Genomic DNA, 17,969 nt, shown 5'->3' with positions numbered 1-17,969 from the left:
AGCACCCAGGGGAGTGTTAGGGAATGGTGGGAAGGCTACTTCAATCCTACTGGCAAGAGTTGTTGTGACCCCTTTTGGGTTTCTTTGAATAAAAAGTTAACGCCCTTGACAATGGGTGTTTTATTGCTGACTCCAGCTCCTGACAGGTACACCCTGTCCACTGCCTTCAGCCTTTAAGAGCATTTTAACCCGTTTACCCAGAGGATATTTGTTCCCTCATATTTTGAAACCCCACCCAATCTAAAAGGCAGTGAACAGAAGCTGTTTGCAACATGCAGTTGTTTAATAATAATAATAAATTTTTTTTATTTATACCCCACCCATCTGGCTGGGTTTCCCCAGCCACTTTGGGAGGCTCCCAACAGAATATTAAAAATGCGAAAACATCAAACATTAAAAGCGTCCCTATAGAGGGCTGCCTTCAGATGTTTTCTAAAAGTTGTTCGTTTCAATGGCATCTGATGGGAGGGCGTTCCACAGGGCGGGCGCCACTACTGAGAAGGCCCTCTGCCTGGTTCCTTGTAACTTCACTTCTCTCAGGGAGGGAACCGCCAGGAGGCCCTTGGAGCTCCACAATGGGGGTGGAGACACTCCTTCAGGTATACTGGGTCAAGGCCGGTGAGGGCTTTAAAGGTCAGCACCAACACTGAATTGTGCTTGGAAACGTACTGGGAGCCAATGTACGGTAGGTCTTTCAGGACTGGTGTTATATGGTCTCAGTGACTGCTCTCAGTCACCAGTCTAGCTGCCGCATTCTGGATTAGTTGTCGTTTCCGGGTCCCCTTCAAAGGTAGCCCCATGTAGAGCGCATTGCAGTAGTCCAAGCGGGAGATAACCAGAGCATGCACCACTCCGGCGAGACAGTCTGCGGGCAGGCAGGGTCTCAGCCTGTGTACCGATGGAGCTGGTAGACAGCTGCAGTTCCAGAGGGCGCCATGTTGGCTACCCCTGAGCTGCAAGTACGTTTTGCAGCCTGCCTCCCTTCCCTCCCTCTGTTCCTCTCCAGGGTTTCCGCCTGCTTCTGGCCAGCCCCAGTCGGTGCTACAAGCTTCTGAAGGAGAAGGAGCAAGAGGGGTACGGCGATGCGATGATGTTCGACGGTAAGGTGGCGGTTTCTCCTTTGCAGGAGGCGACATGAAGTCTGGGCAGAAAGGAGAAGTTGCGTACTTTGCATTAAGGCCCCAAGCAGCCAAAGCTCACAACTGAACTACCCCACCTCACTCTGTCCAAGGGGTGGTTGTTTTTTGCTCAAAATCAGGGGTGGGGAACCTCAAGCCTGGGGGCCAAAGTCTTATTTACCTGGCTCTCATCTGAGCTAAATATTACAGTGCAGTATGGAGCTTTTCTTATCTCAGCTGAGGACATGTATTTTGAACCAGTAATTTAAGGGGTGGTGGTGGGGAACATAACAGTCGTAACATGAATGAAGCAGCCGCCTGATTCTTATTACAGGGCTAGGAGAAGGCAAAGAAATTTCAATAACAACAATCCTGGCTGACAAATCCTTGAGGAGCATCAATGAGTATTGCCAGGTAATTGTCACACCTCTCTCCCCCAAATAATGACAGTCATTTGGTTATGAACCTGGACACTTTCTGATATTCATTGGGATGGCGAGTCTGACTGACGGATGTTCACTTAGTGAGCTTCATGGCAGAGTGGAGATTTTAATCCTGCCGTCCAGGGTCCTTGAGCCACACCCTAACTCAGGCTTCGTCAATCTCGGCCCTCCAGACTACAATTCCCTGTTGGATTTTTTGAATAGTCAAGTTACTTTAGAGCCGGTCTAATGTAAATACTGTCTAAGAGAAACAGGTGCCGATGTTTCTGTTAATTGCTTACAGGCATGGGCTCTGCTTCTTGTATATAAGGCTCTGCCAGAAAGCCTTCTGTATCTCTTAGTTAGATCTTTCAGTTTGATTCATCTCTAAGTAGATCACTCTCTCAGTTGTTCTCAGTTTAAGAGATTCCCAGTTGAATCTTAGTATGAGAGTTGCTTAGTTATAAAGCTAGTTTGCTGTTAATTCTTGGGTAGGTTTGTGGGAGGTTTGGAATGGGTTGAAGGTTGGAATGTTGCTAAGAGAGAAAGCATTTATCTTTAGTTTAAAGTCTCTTTAGAGTCGGTTTGCTTTTCAGTTAAAGAAACCCAACAGTTTGTATTTTCTTCTGTATGCTTTTAGAAGCATACAGCTAGTAAGGGGTTTCATATAAGGGAGATAATTCCCTACACTCTTGGTGGCGTTTTCTTAGCCAGGTCAACTTCTGTGTGAAGCGTATTTTAAAGGGCCGCTGTAAAACTGGGATATATGATTTAGGTTAAGCAGGTTTCAATATCCAGTTTTCTCCAATATTATTCTTATCATATATATATTATTTTCCAATATTCCCATCATCCCTGACCACTGGTCCTGCCAGCTAGGGATCATGGGAGTTGTAGGCCAAAAACATCTGGAGGGCAGAGTTTGAGGAAGCCTGCCCTAACTGCTACACAATATAGATCCTTTCCTCTGCGCTGAAATCGAAGTCTGCAGATCACAGGGAGGCAGCGACAGGCTCCCTGCTTTGTGCTTGTGCTCCCTGGCACAGACAGTCTGCTGCAGAGATGCAAACGGGCTGCAAGGGAATCTTTGCAGTTGGGCTTCTGTAAGGGAAAGGGAAATTGTCATTTGAGTTGGGATGAGTTCATGGGGCGTTAGGGACAGGAGTGGCTTTGTGGGGGAGGAAGACCCATGAAGTGATAAAGGGAATGGCAGGTGAAGAGGAAGTAGGCTGGAAGGGACAAGGATGAAGCCCAGAGGTTCTGAGGAAAGCTTGTGGAACTGAGAAAGTCAGTAAGGGCTGCGTGCTTGGGACTGAGTCTGGTCAAAAGAGACAAGCTAAGGAGAAGGACCATTGCTCAGTGGTAGAGCACCTGCCTTGCATGTGGGATGTCAAAGGTTCAGTCCCTCACAGCATCTCTAAGTGGGGCATCTGAAACCCCCGAGAGCCATTGCTGCCAGTCAGTGTAGAAGGAAACTGGGCAGTTGGAGGGAGTCTGAGAAGGCACAAAAACTGGGACTGAAGTGCCGAGGATCCCACTTTTGGGAAATTGGAGGCATGCTATGGAACAGAAGCTGCCCTTTATGTACAAGGCCACACACAGACGCACCATGCAATCTGTGGCAGTGTTGGGAAATACCACCAGGAACATGACTCCATTGACGCACCTGTTGAATCTTTAACTGCATTGTGCCTTCACTTCTAGTGATGCAATGAATTCCTCTCTCTAAGGCATGTCTTCTCTTACTCCTCAGAAATGCATCGACTGGAACAGAGATCTCCTCAAAGAGGAGCTGGAACTGGAAGAGGAGGACATCATCGACATCCCCCAGCTCTTCACTTGCCTTCCTCGCAGCCCCAGCAAAGCCGTCGCTTACTTCCCAGACATAGTAAGGCCCTGCTCAAAAGGTCCTTTTGTAATGAGCCACCACACTTGCCAGACAGGTCCCTGGCCACAGTTGCGGTTTTCTCCCTAATGGGCCAGATTTGGCCCAGTGGCCTCAAGTGCCTGACACTTGCCATGGGGCAAGGGGGTGGGCTGGTCAGCAAGATGCACTGAGTTAGGGCAACGATAGAGCATGTTTGTCATGGAGGGCCTGGGTGCATCTACAATCTTTGAACTGGATGAACCCAAGGGTCTGATGCCGTGCAAGGTGGTAGCCCCCCCCCCCCCGGATTCCTGTCTGGAGCTGCTCTTAAAATGACAAGAGTCTCTCCCCACCCCCATGACTCGACTTGTTTGAACAGGTGCATCCAACCAAATTTTCTTGGATGTCAACACTTTGCATGGGTAATTTCCAGCGAGTGGATATTGCCAGGAAGACTCTGGAGCAGGGGGTCCCCAAACTACGGCCCCCGGGCCAGATGCGGCCCAATCGGCCTTCCAATCCAGCCCGCGACGACCCCCGCTGCCCGCTGCCGCCGCCCGCTCTCACGGTACGCGGCGCAGCGACGATCTAAAAAATCGCCGAAAATCCTTTGTGCGCATGCGTATGGGCCTCTCCCGACCCGGAAGAGGTCATTTCTGGTGCACTTCCAGGTCGGGGGAGGCCCATACGCATGCGCACAAGCGATTTTCGGCGATTTTTCCCCCGCCCGTGTGCGTGTGCACATGCGCACGGGCGCGCACTCCCCCGCCCTCCGGCCCGCTGCGCGAGCACTCCCCTGCCCTCCAGCCCGACGCACAGTAAGTCTGGAGCAAAGGGTTATAAATGCCCATAGCGGTTTCAGAGTCTCCTTCTCACAGGCACCCCATGTCTCATTTGCAGGTGAACATGCTTGTCCTGGGAAAATACCTGGGCATCCCAAAACCCTTTGGACCCATCCTCCATGAGCAGTGCTGCTTGGAAGAGGAGGTCCGCCGTCTGCTGGAGCCGCTGGGGTTGTCCTGCACCTTCATAGATGACTACAAAACCTACCACGTGCGTCTTGGCGAGGTCCACTGTGGTACCAACGTCCGACGCAAGGCCTTTTCCTTCAAGTGGTGGAACATGACCCCTTGAGTGTGGAGAGATCCACAACCTGCCCTCCTTGCCGGCGAGGAAGATGCCAGGGCAGCTGCTATGTAGCTTACGCTTAGCTGAAGAATCGTCACTTTCCAAGGAACTCCATATGGTTCCTGTCTTGCCCAGGACGTTTGATTAACTTGCAAGGGCCGAGCTGGTTGCTCACCCTCTTTTTCGCACTCCCAGGTCCATCCAAGCATTTCATTCCCCCTGGTATGCCACTCTGCAGTCTGAGCCAGATGAGGAAACCAGGTTTGCTGCTCAGGGACAAGCCAGACGAGGAAACCAGGTTTGCTGCTCAGGGACAAGCCAGACGTTCAAACGAGATCACAGATCTCTAGCCGGTTATCTTTTAAAGATGGGATTTTTGGGGAGGACGGAAAGAGGCTCAACCGCCCGTTTTTAGTGTAAGGCAGGTCAGAGACAGAGCCAGTTCTAAGTTACGCAGCATGCAATCCTTCAAAGACTCAAGTATAGGGCTGACACACAGGGCAGGGGGTCAGTCCCAAAATTTCTGTGCTGAGGATCTCCCTCCCTTCCCCACAGTGGCACTGTGAAGATGCTACACCTCTCTAAGCCTTAACAGGAGTGTGAAAATCATACATTTCTTTGGGTTTTTTTAATGAATTGATTATGTAAGGCCTGCATCTATACCTCTATTTTGATGATTGCAAAAAAAAAAAGGCACGCAAATGTTTTTCGCTTGCGTTTTAAGGAACGTTTGAATAAACTTGAGAAAAGTTTAGTGCTGAGCGAAGTCTTTTGTTGGGTGCTGGTGAGAGGTGGGCTAATTCATACATGATCTTTCATAATCCTCTAGAACGAAGTGATATGACAAGATACATAGTACAGAGAGAGTGGGTACGGAAAAGCTCTCTTGTAACGCTAGAACTCTTAGGCAGCCAGCGAAGCTGAATTATGCAGCAAGTTACACTGTGGAACTCCCTCCCACAGTGCTGTTATGCATAAGGCTCTACGCAATGTTGTCGTTTATTTAAACATTTATTTTGAGAAATATATATAAAAAAAAACCAAGAAAAAACAGAGGAGTTACATGACTAGGCTAGGAACTTATCCCATCAGTTTTAAACCCAAAATTCTTTGTTTTATCTCTGAGCCCTTCCTCCACAATGAAGAGAGCGGGGACAAGAAGGGACCAGAGGGGAGACCAATGGAACAAGTGAACTGTCTAGGTCTGGAAGCAAAAAGTGTTTTTTTTTAAAAAAACAAACAAACAACAAAGTAATGTCACACTTTTTGCTGCGGAGAGAGGGTCTGTTTCCTCTTTCTCCCACCCCCAACCCTTGCAAATAAGTTATCCCCAAAGTTCTGTTCCAGTTAGGTTTCTCCTAGAAATGTCCTTATGTACCACACACATCCCTGCAGCTCCAGAATCGGAACCACTTTTTGCACAGGAGAAAAAGGCAATAAAAGATGAGGGAGGTACGTAACTTGACTAGACAGACAACAGGAACGGAGACACAAGCAAACGCTTCAGGTGTAGGTTTTGATCCAATTCCCCCCCCTTAAAATAAAAAAGACGAATAATGCAATGTACAGCCCCTATTTCTTCCTCACCCCCCCCAAAACAAAACCTTTAGGGTTGCTCCCTCTAACCCAGCATCCCGGAAAAGCCCCCAAACTTTTCAAGAACTCTGAACCTGCAAATGTTAACGTGATATGGGGCTAACGTCACCCGTCTGGGAGACCCCCCCTCAAAGCAATCAAGAGCTAGCAGATCCAAGGAAGGGAAAGGGGGGAAATGGGGAGAAGAGGGGACCTACTGCTAGAAAAAAAGGGAGTTCATGCTGGGACAGAGAGGAGGCAAGTTCTGTTTCAAAGGCACCAAAATTTCTCCAACACAACACACGGCCGCAGAAGGGAGAAGGAACTAATAGACTTGCAACAGGAGTCCGGGGGGCCAACTAATATTTCACTGAGGAGGCTGAGCGGTTCTTTAACTAAGTCGTCCCAAAGAACCTTTGCATAACTTTGAGCACCTCCCAAGATGCCTAAAACTGTAGCCGTTTTAAATGGGGGGGGGGGCAAAGCCTGTGGGTACCTGCAACGTACATGAGTGACGCCCATGCAACTTGCAGCAGCTGCAAATGTGGCCCTGATTTTTTTTGGGGGGGGGGGGTGTTAAGCTCCCTCTCCCTTGCCAGGAGGATCCATGAGGCTCACATAGTATTTGGTTAAGAAGAGTGGAAATAGTGGAAGGAGTGAGAGAAGGAAGGAAGATTTCCTTCCATCCAAGCAGCTGAATCCGGACTTTAAATTCTCTATCAACAAAAGGAAAAGGGAGCCCCCCCCCCAATTCCAACCAAGGGGCTGATCCTCCTGCTTCTCTCTCCCCTCTATTCCTGGGCTCTGCAAATAAATTCAACCATTTGCTAGGAGGCTGCCGAATCTGAGAGCGCCCCCGTGTGGTGGACTGGTATTTACAACACTCCCCAAGACAGGAACAGTTGGCCTTTTGGAATTCTTTTGGAATTCTTGACTACAATTCCCATTGCTTCTGGCTGCCTTGGGCTGATGGGAGTTGCAGTTCCCTAATGCCATCAAAGGGTTCCCCACTCCCCTGTTTTGGCGGGTGGGGAGCTTCTGGAAATCTGCAGTATGGGAGGCACCCCATCAACAGAAAAATCTACGTAATTAAGGGGGGGGAACCTTTTTTTGCAGGAGCCCCGAGCTTATGGAAATCTGTAGTGCAGCAGGCACCCTTTTTAGAAACAAAAACAAAACTGAGATAATTAAGGACAGCCTTCTTGCAGAGAGAGAGACCTCAAGGTTTCTTGAGAACAACAACAAAAAATACAATAAAGATGGTCCCTTCCACAAAGGAGGAAATCATTTCCAGCTGCAGGGGAGAGTGGAAGGAAAAGAAGAAGGGTTAGCCTTCTTAAAATGCTGGTTACCAGGTCTGCCGCTTAACAAAATATCGGCTTTGGGAAAGGAAAACGGGGGTGGGGGGAGAATGGGCGAATGTGGACAAACAGTCCTGCCATTTTCATCGAAATTCAAAAGAAGCAGATCTCTCTTGACGTACTGTCCCACCTCCATGCCCCCCCCCAGGCCAAAGAAACCAAAATACAAAGCCACCTGTCTTAGGGAAAAGGGCAGGGTGGGCGGGGAAGTCAATGTGAACAGGTAGCTAGCTGGAAGCTTCAAATTGCTTGTCAAAAACGAAATCTTGGGTAGCCTAAGGAGACGAGTGCCGGTGCCTGCAATCTCCCCATCGCGTACGGATCCCATGTCCCCCTTGCACACGACGGAAGCAGCGACTGCCTTGTCGAGGGGTGTGGGGCGGCGGGGAGGAGGAAGAGGCCCCCGCGTGGGTCAGAGCGTGCGCGGGTTGTACTCTGGCAGCTTCTTCAGCTTCTCGTTCTCGGCCTCGCTCTCGTCGCGGGCAATCGCCAGGGAGTGGGCATAGCCCATCGCCACCTGAGCAAAGCGGAAAAAAGACAGCGCAGGGGGTCTTAGGAAGATCCAAAGTTTGGGGTATCTAGTCCGGCCTCCTCCTGTTCTCGAGAGCGGCCAGCCAGAGGCCGCACAAAGCCAAGCCCGCAAGCAGGACCCTCTGAGAGAAACAGCACCCACAACTTTCCCATTTGTGGTTCTCAGCCAGTGGCATCTGGAGGTAGACCGGATAGGAAGGGTCCGTGTATTTCATGCATTTGATTGCCGCTGACAAGTGGCCCTGCTTGAGAAGCAAGACGAGCCTTACAGCTGGATCAGGTCCACCTAGTGCAGCCTCCTGTTCTCACAGTGGCCAACCAGATGCCCCGACAGGATGTGAAAGCAACAGCCTTCTTCTGCTCTTGTTCTTGGTCATTCTAAGGTTGACTGCCACTGTCCAGGGAGGTTCCATTTAGGAATCATAAGAAATTAAGATGAGCCTGCAGCTGGATCAGGCCCATCCAGCTCAGCACCCTGTTCTCAACAGCCATCCAGCCCCCCCCCCCGGGAAACCCAAGAGGAGGACCGGAGTGGAAGAGCAGCAACTTTTCCCTCCTGTGGCTTCCGGCAAATGGTATTCAGAGGAATAGTGGGAGGTAAAACGTGGCCTTACTTTGCTCCATGAATTGGTCCAACCCTCTTTTAATACGGTAGATTGGGGTGGTGGTGGTGGTTGCCAGGCCAGGACACACTCCCCCCCCCCTTTTTGGGGGGACCCAAGAAACTTTCAGAAGGAGGTTTGGAAGCACGAAGTGGTTCCTGGCTGCCGCTACCTGCTCTTTCTTACCTGTTCTGTGTAGATGCCGTCCAAAGTCTTCACCTCCTGAGCTGCAGTGGAAGACTTGGGCTTGTGGTCCCCGTAGCCCTGAGAAGACAGAACCGGGACTCAGACCCTCTCCAGATTAAAGAGTCAAGGCTCTGACCTTTAATGTACAGAATGTCAAGAGGCCAGACCTCAAGCCTTTTCCCTCCATAGCACAGAGCAATCATCTCGGTCCTGAGAAACCTGATTGCCTTGTAAGTCTCTGGGTGGCACCAGGCAGCCTGCCTCGCAGAGTCAGACCCACTGGTCCAAATAGTTCAGTGTTGCCTACATTCACTGGCAAACACTCTTTTCTGGCATTTCAGAAAGGGGACCTTCTTGGAGACTGAACCTGGAACCTTCTGAGCACAGTTCAAAGTGTTGGTGCTGACCTTTGAAGCCCTAAACGGCTTTGGTCCAGTATACCCGAAGGAGCGTCTCCACCCCCATCGTTCAGCCCGGACACTGAGGTCCAGCGCCGAGGGCCTTCTGGCGGTTCCCTCCCTGCGAGAAGCGAAGTTACAGGGAACCAGGAAGAGGGCCTTCTTGGTAGTGGAACGCCCTCCCATCAGATGTCAAGGAAATAAAGAATTATCTAACTTTTAGAAGACATGTAAAGGCAGCCCTGTTTAGGGAAGTTTTTTAATGTTTAACGCTGTATTGTGTTTTTAATATTCTGTTTGGGAGCCGCTCAGAGTGGCTGGGGAAACCCAGCCAGACGGGCAGGGTATAAATAATAAATTATTATTATTATTATTATTAATTCTGCATGCAAAGCAGATGCTCTACCACTGAGCTACAGCCCACTCGAAGCTTATAAGGTAAAGGGACCCTTGACCATTAGGTCCAGTCGTGACCGACTCTGGGGTTGCGCGCTCATCTCGCATTATTGGCCGAGGGAGCCGGCGTATAGCTTCCAGGTCATGTGGCCAGCATGACAAAGCCGCTTCTGGCAAACCAGAGCAGCACATGGAAACACCGTTTACTTTCCCGCTGTAGCGGTTCCTATTTATCTACTTGCATTTTGATGTGCTTTCGAACTGCTAGGTTGGCAGGAGCTGGGACCAAGCAACGGGAGCTCACCCCGTCACAGGGATTCGAACCGCCGACCTTCAGCAAGTCCTAGGCTCTGTGGTTTAGCCCACAGCGCCACATGGGTCCTCATAAATTAAGAGGTGCTTTAAACACAAACATCGGGAGCAGACCTTTGGTCCATCTCATTAATGCCTGCAAAAGTGGCTCCCTCCTGGATTTCAGGCAGAGGACATTGCCTGCTTCTACCTGGAGACGAGGACGTAAGACGAGTCTGCTGGATCAGGCCCATCTAGTCCAGCATCTTGTTCTCAGTGGCCAAGCAGATGCCTGTGGGAAACTCGCAAGCAGAATTTGAGCGCAAGAGCGACACTCCCCTCCTGCGGCCTCCAGCAACTCTGGTTCAAAGGCAGAGCATTGCCCCTGTGGCAAGTAACCACTGATGCAACTTCTCCACCAGGAAAATGCTGGCGATTGAACCTGGGACCCTCAGTGTGCACAGCAGACCCTCTTACCAGCGAGCCGAATGGCTTTTGCATCACTGGCAAGAGGCGCAGGCTGACTTTTGCAAGGGAATATAGAAAAGCAGAATTGTAGATCTGGAAGGGACCCTGTGGGCCATCATCTAGTCCAACCCCCCCCCCCCGGTGCAATGCAGGAACCCCAGCATGTGGTCTCCCATCCAATTTGAAACCATGCCAAACCCTGCTTAGCTTTGCAAATGTGCTAGCAGCTTTATTGCTGCGCCACTAGGAGGATAATTCATCGCAGGCCACATTGTGCTGACGGCTTGACGCAACACTAATCTACCCAGGCATTCGATGGCCCAAAGACTTTGCCCCTGAAAGGGTCAAATTTGAAAGTAGGCGACTTGGGAGTTTTCAAACTGTTTTTATGACATTTGTATTCACACGTTTGTGAGCTCCCTTGGGAGGAGGGAGACATAAGAATGTAACAAATCATAATAATTTAGGTGTGTGTGTGTGAAATTGGTAGCTGGATCAATGTAAGCCATGTATGACTTATTACTTCTTCTTTTTTTACGTGCACGATGCTTAATTGGTTGCTAAAAAGCTGCGAATTGCACTGTTTTCCAGCCTGGAGCCTCACCTCTCATGTTGAGAGCCTTTCACAGCGAAAGCATTACAATTCACTTTGAGCAGCTGTGGCTTTCCCCCCCAAAGCATCATGGGAGCTGCAGTTTGTTAAAGGTGTTGTTGGCAGACCCCGCTATTCCCCTCCCAGAGTTCCCTGGGAAAGAGGAATCGATTGCTCAAGCCCACTCTCTTATCGTCACCTCCAACACCTCTGGAGTCGATGGAACTGAGAGAAAGTCCTCACCTGGCCAAACCAAGCGGCAACGGAAAAAGCCTTCCTTCCTTCTTACCTCCCCCAGATGTGGGCCTATCGCAACAGTTGCGTCTGCCCTCCTTACCAGTTCTCCAAAGGTCGGAGACGGGCCCCAACTGATTGTGCTCTCATCTGCAGCCACTATTATACTGCTCTTCCTGAAAACAGGTACACAAAGGAGGTTACTGTTTTGGAGAGCCCCGCAGCCCCCCACCCCACAAATGCTGAAGCGGGCCCCCTCCTCAACCTGGATGTACCTGCCAGCTTGAGGAGACCCAGGGGCCCACACCTTGTGACAGGCTCTTCTGCCTCCGGAAGGGGGAGGAGCCAGCGGTTACCAAGTACAGGGCCTTCTCTGCAGTGGCTCCCTGTTAGACGGAATATCTTCATCCCACAACAAAAAGGATAGTCGAACATACCTGGATCTGAAGCACCTTTTAAGCACTGAGCGAAAGCTTGCAGTGGGATTTAACTGTGGGTACACTGCACGCTGGTACAGTGGAACCTCGGTTTTTGAGTGCCTCGGAAGCCAAACAATTCGGAATCAAACCCGGAAGTAATTGCTTCCGTTTTCGAACTCGCCTCGGAAGTCGAACGGCTTCCGAGGCACGTTTTCCCATCCTTTTCAATGGATTTTGCCAACCAGCCCATTGATCCTCGGTTTTCGAAGGTATTGGAAGTCGGACGGTCTTCCGGAACGGACTACAGTACGTTCAAAAACCAAGGTTCCACTGTATATCGAATACAGGGCAGGGGGACGGAAAGCTTTGGCTCCCTGGATGACACTGAACCACAACTCCCATCAGCCCTAGCAAGCGTGTCCAATGGTCAGGGATGATGTGGAGGGTCAAAGAGGTCCCCCCCCCGCCCCCGCGTGGAAAAGTGTCAGGTGAGGGATGTGGGGGGGACGACAACACACAGGTTCATCTCCAAAGCTCAGTGGGTGACCCCGGCCCTAGCCTGACTCGCAGGGTTCTTGTGAGGATACAAAAGGTTTGTGGGGAGAAGCATGTAGTCAAGAGCTCAGCCAGACTGGATCAGGCAAGAGGCCTTATCTAGCCCAGCATCCCGTTCTCGCAGCAGCCAACCAAGTGCCCATTGGGGGAAGTGTGATGGCAACGCTCTCCCCAGAAATGGACAGAGGCTTGCTTTCCCTTGAAGAGAAGGTGGGCTGCAAATAACACAGCTATACACCTAGAGGCATAGGAAGTTGCCTTATCCTGCATCATCTAGCTCAGTATTGTCGACACCCGTGGTTCCCAACATGGGCACATGCCCCACAGGGGGGCAATTTGATTTTTAAGCAGGGCAAGTCGAGAATGAGTTATAAACAGTGATTTTTTTATTTTGCATTTCTTATGGGTCTAGGGGCCTCTCTCTCTCTCTCTCTCTCTCTCTCTCTCTAGTGATTCATAATGAAGCATACAGTACAAAATGGAAACTATACTTCATTATGAATCACCCTGTATATTGTGACACACACATTTTAAAAATCAAAATCAAAATGTATTTTGAATTTGTTAGGTACCTTTATTTAATTGCACAGCAATTAAAATGATCAAGGTATTACAGAAAAAGCTTCCATTAAATTTTTTTATATTTATGCATTTGTTCTCTATTATATGTTTTAAAACTTTATCTGCTATTTTTTTCATATCACTTCATATCATGTTTTATTATTATAATTAAACAATTTCTTAGGTGATTTCTCCCTCGGTACTTGAACTGTCCTTTCGTTCTTTTATTTTGCTCTTTCATGGCTGCCATGTTCTTTCGGAAGCTTGTTTAGACCAAGTTAACGGCCTTTTAGGCTTCCTCCACGTGAATAGGAAATGACTTTTTGAATAGTAAGAATTATATGCCATTGGGGGGGGGGGGGGACATCAGGATGCTGAGGTGCTCAGATGCTGAGGTGGGGCACAGCCACGAAAAAAGGTTGGGAACCACTGCTCTACACTGACAGGTAGCAGCTTCCCGGAGTTTCAAACAGGGAGCCTTTCATGTCACAAAGATGCTCTAACCATCTGATTTCCATCTGGGCTGCTTTTTGTTCACCCACTGCCATGCCCCGCCCCATTTTACCCATCACAACAACCCTGCAATGCAGATTAGGCTGCAAAAGCATGATTCCATGGGGTTTGAGTGTCCCACAGTGGCACACCATCTCTCTCTCTAAATGTAAAAAGGGCATGTGGGTACGTTTCCACTTTTCACCGAAACCGCTTGACCGATTGCGTTCAAATTTGCACACTACGCCCCATGCTACTGTGAGAGGAAGCATATACTGTTTGCGTAGACGGATGTCACACCTGCGCAAGGTAAAAAACCCCAAACCCCGTGTTTCATAACATACAACTCACCCAAAAGTGCATGCTGGGGAAAAGAAGCCAGAAGAGGTTGCAAAACAACACCCTCTATCGGCGGCTACACTGGTACTGCAGCTAGAAAACCTTGCCTCTCTACAGCACCTCGGCTTGCCTTTACAGACTAGGCCAAATGGAGGTGGGGATTCGCATGGGTGGGGGGAGGAGGGGTCGGAATAGGTCATGGGTCGAGACAGGGTGGGGCGAAACACAGGGATGAGCCACAGCAACACGTGGCCGGGCCAGCTAGTTTTATATAAAACCACCTTGGTTGCAATTCAGTAGAAAGAGGCACGATATAGATCCCTTTAAAGCAGATGGAAACAACTTTTTTCTAGATGGACACCTGCCCCCTTACAAACTGCCCCTCAATGTCTGCTTGCTTAGAAGCAAGCCTCTCATTGCCCGATAATCTTCTTTCCCAGTTGCTAAATGGTTGAGACGCCAGCCCTTCCTTCATTTTCCAAGCGCACCATTGTCTGCAGGAGGTTAAAACCCATTAGCAGGGAGGGTCTTGAGACCAAAAGTAACAGAAGCAGATTTTAGAGGCTCCCCCAAGCCCTGTTAGGAGAGAAAACCACTCTCTTGAAAGTGACAATTAGCAAAAAGAAAGAGAGAAGGTGACTAAACCCCAGACAGATTCAGCCATCAGCTAAAAATAAAATCATTATGCAAAAGAAGAAGGCTCTTTGTAACAGCTTCCATTAGCGGCCATTAGAAAGGCGGCTCTATGCCCCTTTCCGCATATCAACAGAAGAAGAGAGGGAGGGAAATTATAAATGGAGAAAAGGAGAGGGCTTGAGGGCACTTAAGCTATTGGGGTCAAAGTGAAACTTCTCAAGTTTCTAGCCCTGAAGAGAATTTCGTTGCATGGTGAACACAGATGGTCAGTCCTGTTAGAAAACCCTGGAGTTTTTTTTTTTGGGGGGGGAGCTGGGTGAAACAGCTTCTTCTTTTTTTAAAGGCACCTCTTTTCTCTCTCGTATAAAATCACAACTTCTTACCCACAAGCCAGACTGCGGATTTTCCAGCCACATAGATCCTGCACAGTTTTGGGATACATTGTGGACTCCCGGGAGGTGTTTGTGGCTCCCCAGAAAAACAGGCCTCCTGTAGAAAGGGGGGAACAAGAGGGGGTCATGGAGTCTTACGGTTAATATACACGGCACATAGTTAAAACCATGGGTCTCCCTGGCAGTCTTTCACCAACACACACCTCCAGCAAAAGCTGTGCAATATTTGTATTTATTTTTTTGCAAATAGTGTGCATGCATCTAATGACGGGGCCTTCTCGGTGGTGGCCCCCTAGTTGTGCCCCTCCCAGGAAAATGGTGTCTGCCGATGGGCTTTGCCTGCAGATGGCTTCGTGGTCCGAAATCTGGCAAAGGCCTGCGGCTTACCTGTTTCGCTAACGGCGAAGGAGCAAGTGTAGCCTGCGTAGATCTGCGCCGCCCCACGGCCGGGGAAGTCGAAAAGCTTCACCAGCCGGGGCACCATCTCGTCCCTCTGCTCAGCATGGCCCAGGCGGCCGTAGCCCCCGAAACCCCAGGAGAAGACGCGTTTCTGAGAGTCCAAGACGAGCTGGAGGAGGAAAGCGGGTGAGGAATTGAAAGGAACCTGCGAGCTTGCCAAGGAAGTTGATAAGGTTCATTAGTGAGTTATTTGAAGCCCGACAGAAACAGGGTATTTATCGGGACAGTGTGTTTTTTGCAGCTGCTGTTGAAGTTGCAAAACAATGAAGCACGGCGTGAAGCAATGGAGATATTTCTGAAACAACCACAGGATATCAGCTCCGCCCAAGGCATGATGGAGAACAGCAATAACCGGGAAAAGATAGACATAATATTTTAGAAGGACAGGAAGAAACATCACAGACAGAATAATTGCCACACACAGGAAGAACAAGGATACAGTATAGTTTGAATGCTTCACCTGTAAGTTTACAAATCATTTAATGTATCAATACAAATAGAAGTCGTTAAGACTACAGCTGTTGTATAAAGGATTGTTATTTTGACTAGAGTGCAACTGAAATTAATAAGAGTTTGGAACGCAGAAATAAAGTAAATCATTAAACCAACCATTCTAAAACATGGGGGCCACCTAAATTACATAATTTGGCATCTGAATGATTGTGATTAGTAATTGCACAGTATTATAATTTGGTATTGTTATAAGGCGGCTATTATTGGATTATATAAGGCGGCTATTGGGACCCAGGTGGCGCTGTGGTTAAACCACTAAGCCTAGGGCTTGCTGATCAGAAGGTCGGCGGTTCGAATCCCTGTGACGGGGTGAGCTCCCGTTGCTTGGTCCCAGCTCCTGCCAACCTAGCAGTTCGAAAGCACGTCAAAATGCAAGTAGATAAATAGGAACCGCTACAGCGGGAAGGTAAACGGCGTTTCCATGTGCTGCTCTGGTTTGCCAGAAGCGGCTTTGTCATGCTGGCCACATGACCTGGAAGCTATACGCCGGCTCCCTCGGCCAATAATGCGAGATGAGCGCGCAACCCCAGAGTCGGTCACGACTGGACCTAATGGTCAGGGGTCCCTTTACCTTTACCTTAAGGCGGCTATTATTGGATTATAATAGCCAGGTGGCGCTGTGGTTTAAACTACAGAGTCTAGGGCTTGCTGATCAGAAGGTCGGCGGTTCGAATCCCTGCAACGGGGTGAGCTGCCGTTGTTCGGTCCCAGCTCCTGCCAACCTAGCAGTTCGAAAGCACATCAAAGTGCAAGTAGATAAATAGGGACCGCTCCGGCGGGAAGGTAAACGGCGTTTCCGTGCGCTGCTCTGGTTCGCCAGAAGTGGCTTTGTCATGCTGGCCACATGACCCAGAAGCTGTCTGTGGACAAACGCCGGCTCCCTCGGCCTATAGAACGAGATGAGCGCCGCAACCCCAGAGTCGGACACGACTGGACCTGATGGTCAGGGGCCCCTTTACCTTTACCTTACCAGAATTAAATAAATTGTTTAAACTGTTATTAAGGAAATGATTTTTTTCTCCTTCCAATAAAGTACAGCAGAAAAGTTATCCAAATAGAAACAGTTAGCTTATTAAACCTCACAATAATTTCATAATTATCGGTCTATGTATTATTTCTAATAGTTTAACCAAATCAGTAATTTTTGATATGACTGTAAAAACTACAGTGGTACAGTGGTGCCTCAACTTACGAATTTAATCCGTTCCGAAGGCACCTTCGTAGGTCGAAAAATCCGTAAGTCGAAAAGCGCCATTGGAAACGCGATTTCCCATAGGAATGCATTGGAAACAGAAAAATTTGCAAGTCGAAGCAACCCCATCTAAAAATTCGTAAGTCAAAAAAACCCTATCTAAAACCGCCGTGGTTTCCGTTCAGATGTTGAGAAATTCGTAAGCGTGCGGCCATTTGCCCCATTCGTGAGTCGAAAAATTCGGTTGCCAAGTCGTTCATAAGTCGAGGTACCACTGTGCCTCGGTTTAAGAACAGTCCTGTTTAAGAACGATTCAGTTTATGAACTCTGCAAAACCAGAAGTAGTGTCCTGGTTTGCGAACTTTACCTCTGTCTATGAACGGTGGAAGGCCTCATTAGGGAAAGCGCACCTCAGTTTAAGAACGGATTCGGTTTAAGAACGGACTTCTGGAACGGATTAAGTTCGCAAACCGAAGTAGCACTGTACTCTGAAAATTTACTATTCCCAAACTGAAACCTTCCTCTGGTTGTAAATATTAAGATGATGCCAGCAAAGAATGAGTCTGTAAAAAAATTATCTGAATCAAGTCTTACTGACTAGGACGACAACTCTCATTGGCCGCAATGGTGAAACTTGGAAAATTAGAATATCATCGAAAAGTGCATTTATTTCAGTAATGCAACTTAAAAGGTGGAACCAATATATGAGATAGATGCGTGACATGCAAAGCAAGATATGTCAAGCCTCTATTTGTTGTAATTGTAATTATTTGTCGTTAGGCAGGCCAATTATAAATGGAATGTAATTAATGAAATGTAACAGCGATGTTTTTTTTGTATTATTGTATCTATTTGTTTTATTACTGTGGAATTTCCCAAAGAAAGCATTTGTAAAAAAATATAAAAAAAATTAAGTTGCATTACTGAAATAAATGCACTTTTCGACGATATTCTAATTTTCTGAGTTTCACCTGTAGGCAGCAGAGGATGACCAAGTCTTACCGTATGGTTTGCCCCGCAGGCAACATCCCTCACCACAACGTTTGGCACAGGCAGGATCTGGCCATCTTTTGTCTTCTCGATGAAGATGGCGACGCGGCGGGGAACCAGCTCGCAGTCATATTCTATCCTCTGGGCTCGGGCAATGAACTTCCCATCCGAATTGTGCCCTATTTTTTTGGGGGGGGGAGAGAGAGACACTAAGGGAACGGACACAACAAGGAAGGAGAAGGCTCCCCTCTC

General features: G+C 48.7%; 2 protein-coding genes across 6 annotated transcripts in view; one reads left to right on the top strand and one right to left on the bottom strand.

The window, feature by feature from the left end:
* LOC118086987 (protein-arginine deiminase type-3-like) overlaps positions 1 to 5,289 on the top strand; it is a 28,492-nt gene extending 23,203 nt beyond the window's left edge. The window contains exons 13-17 of one of the 2 annotated variants that reach the window (XR_009557815.2): positions 1,007 to 1,100; positions 1,453 to 1,532; positions 3,294 to 3,428; positions 4,308 to 4,796; positions 4,834 to 5,289. Coding sequence is in view for 1 of the 2 variants with exons in the window: in XM_035119136.3 (XP_034975027.3) it covers positions 1,007 to 1,100; positions 1,453 to 1,532; positions 3,294 to 3,428; positions 4,308 to 4,541 (543 nt within the window). In the remaining variant the exon portion in view is untranslated. Of the gene's footprint in view, positions 1 to 1,006; positions 1,101 to 1,452; positions 1,533 to 3,293; positions 3,429 to 4,307 lie in introns of both variants that reach the window. The other variant, XM_035119136.3, reaches the window with a different exon arrangement.
* A 238-nt stretch (positions 5,290 to 5,527) lies between these two features.
* RCC2 (regulator of chromosome condensation 2) overlaps positions 5,528 to 17,969 on the bottom strand; it is a 36,644-nt gene continuing 24,202 nt past the window's right edge. For 3 of the 4 annotated variants that reach the window (XM_035119138.3, XM_035119137.3, XM_035119140.3), the window contains exons 8-13: positions 17,730 to 17,896; positions 14,951 to 15,131; positions 14,555 to 14,660; positions 11,273 to 11,345; positions 8,791 to 8,868; positions 5,528 to 7,988 (exon numbers count right to left, since the gene is read on the bottom strand). In XM_035119138.3, the coding sequence (XP_034975029.1) occupies positions 7,884 to 7,988; positions 8,791 to 8,868; positions 11,273 to 11,345; positions 14,555 to 14,660; positions 14,951 to 15,131; positions 17,730 to 17,896 (710 nt within the window). In that variant the 3' untranslated portion in view covers positions 5,528 to 7,883. The remainder of the gene's footprint in view (positions 7,989 to 8,790; positions 8,869 to 11,272; positions 11,346 to 14,554; positions 14,661 to 14,950; positions 15,132 to 17,729; positions 17,897 to 17,969) is intronic. The other variant, XM_035119141.3, reaches the window with a different exon arrangement.

This window comes from Zootoca vivipara, chromosome 6 (assembly GCF_965207765.1).
Source record: "Zootoca vivipara chromosome 6, rZooViv2.hap1.1, whole genome shotgun sequence".
NCBI classification, from domain to species: domain Eukaryota; kingdom Metazoa; phylum Chordata; class Lepidosauria; order Squamata; family Lacertidae; genus Zootoca; species Zootoca vivipara.
The sequence above is the reverse complement of the archived record's forward strand: the minus strand, read 5'-3'. Positions and strand labels throughout refer to the sequence as shown.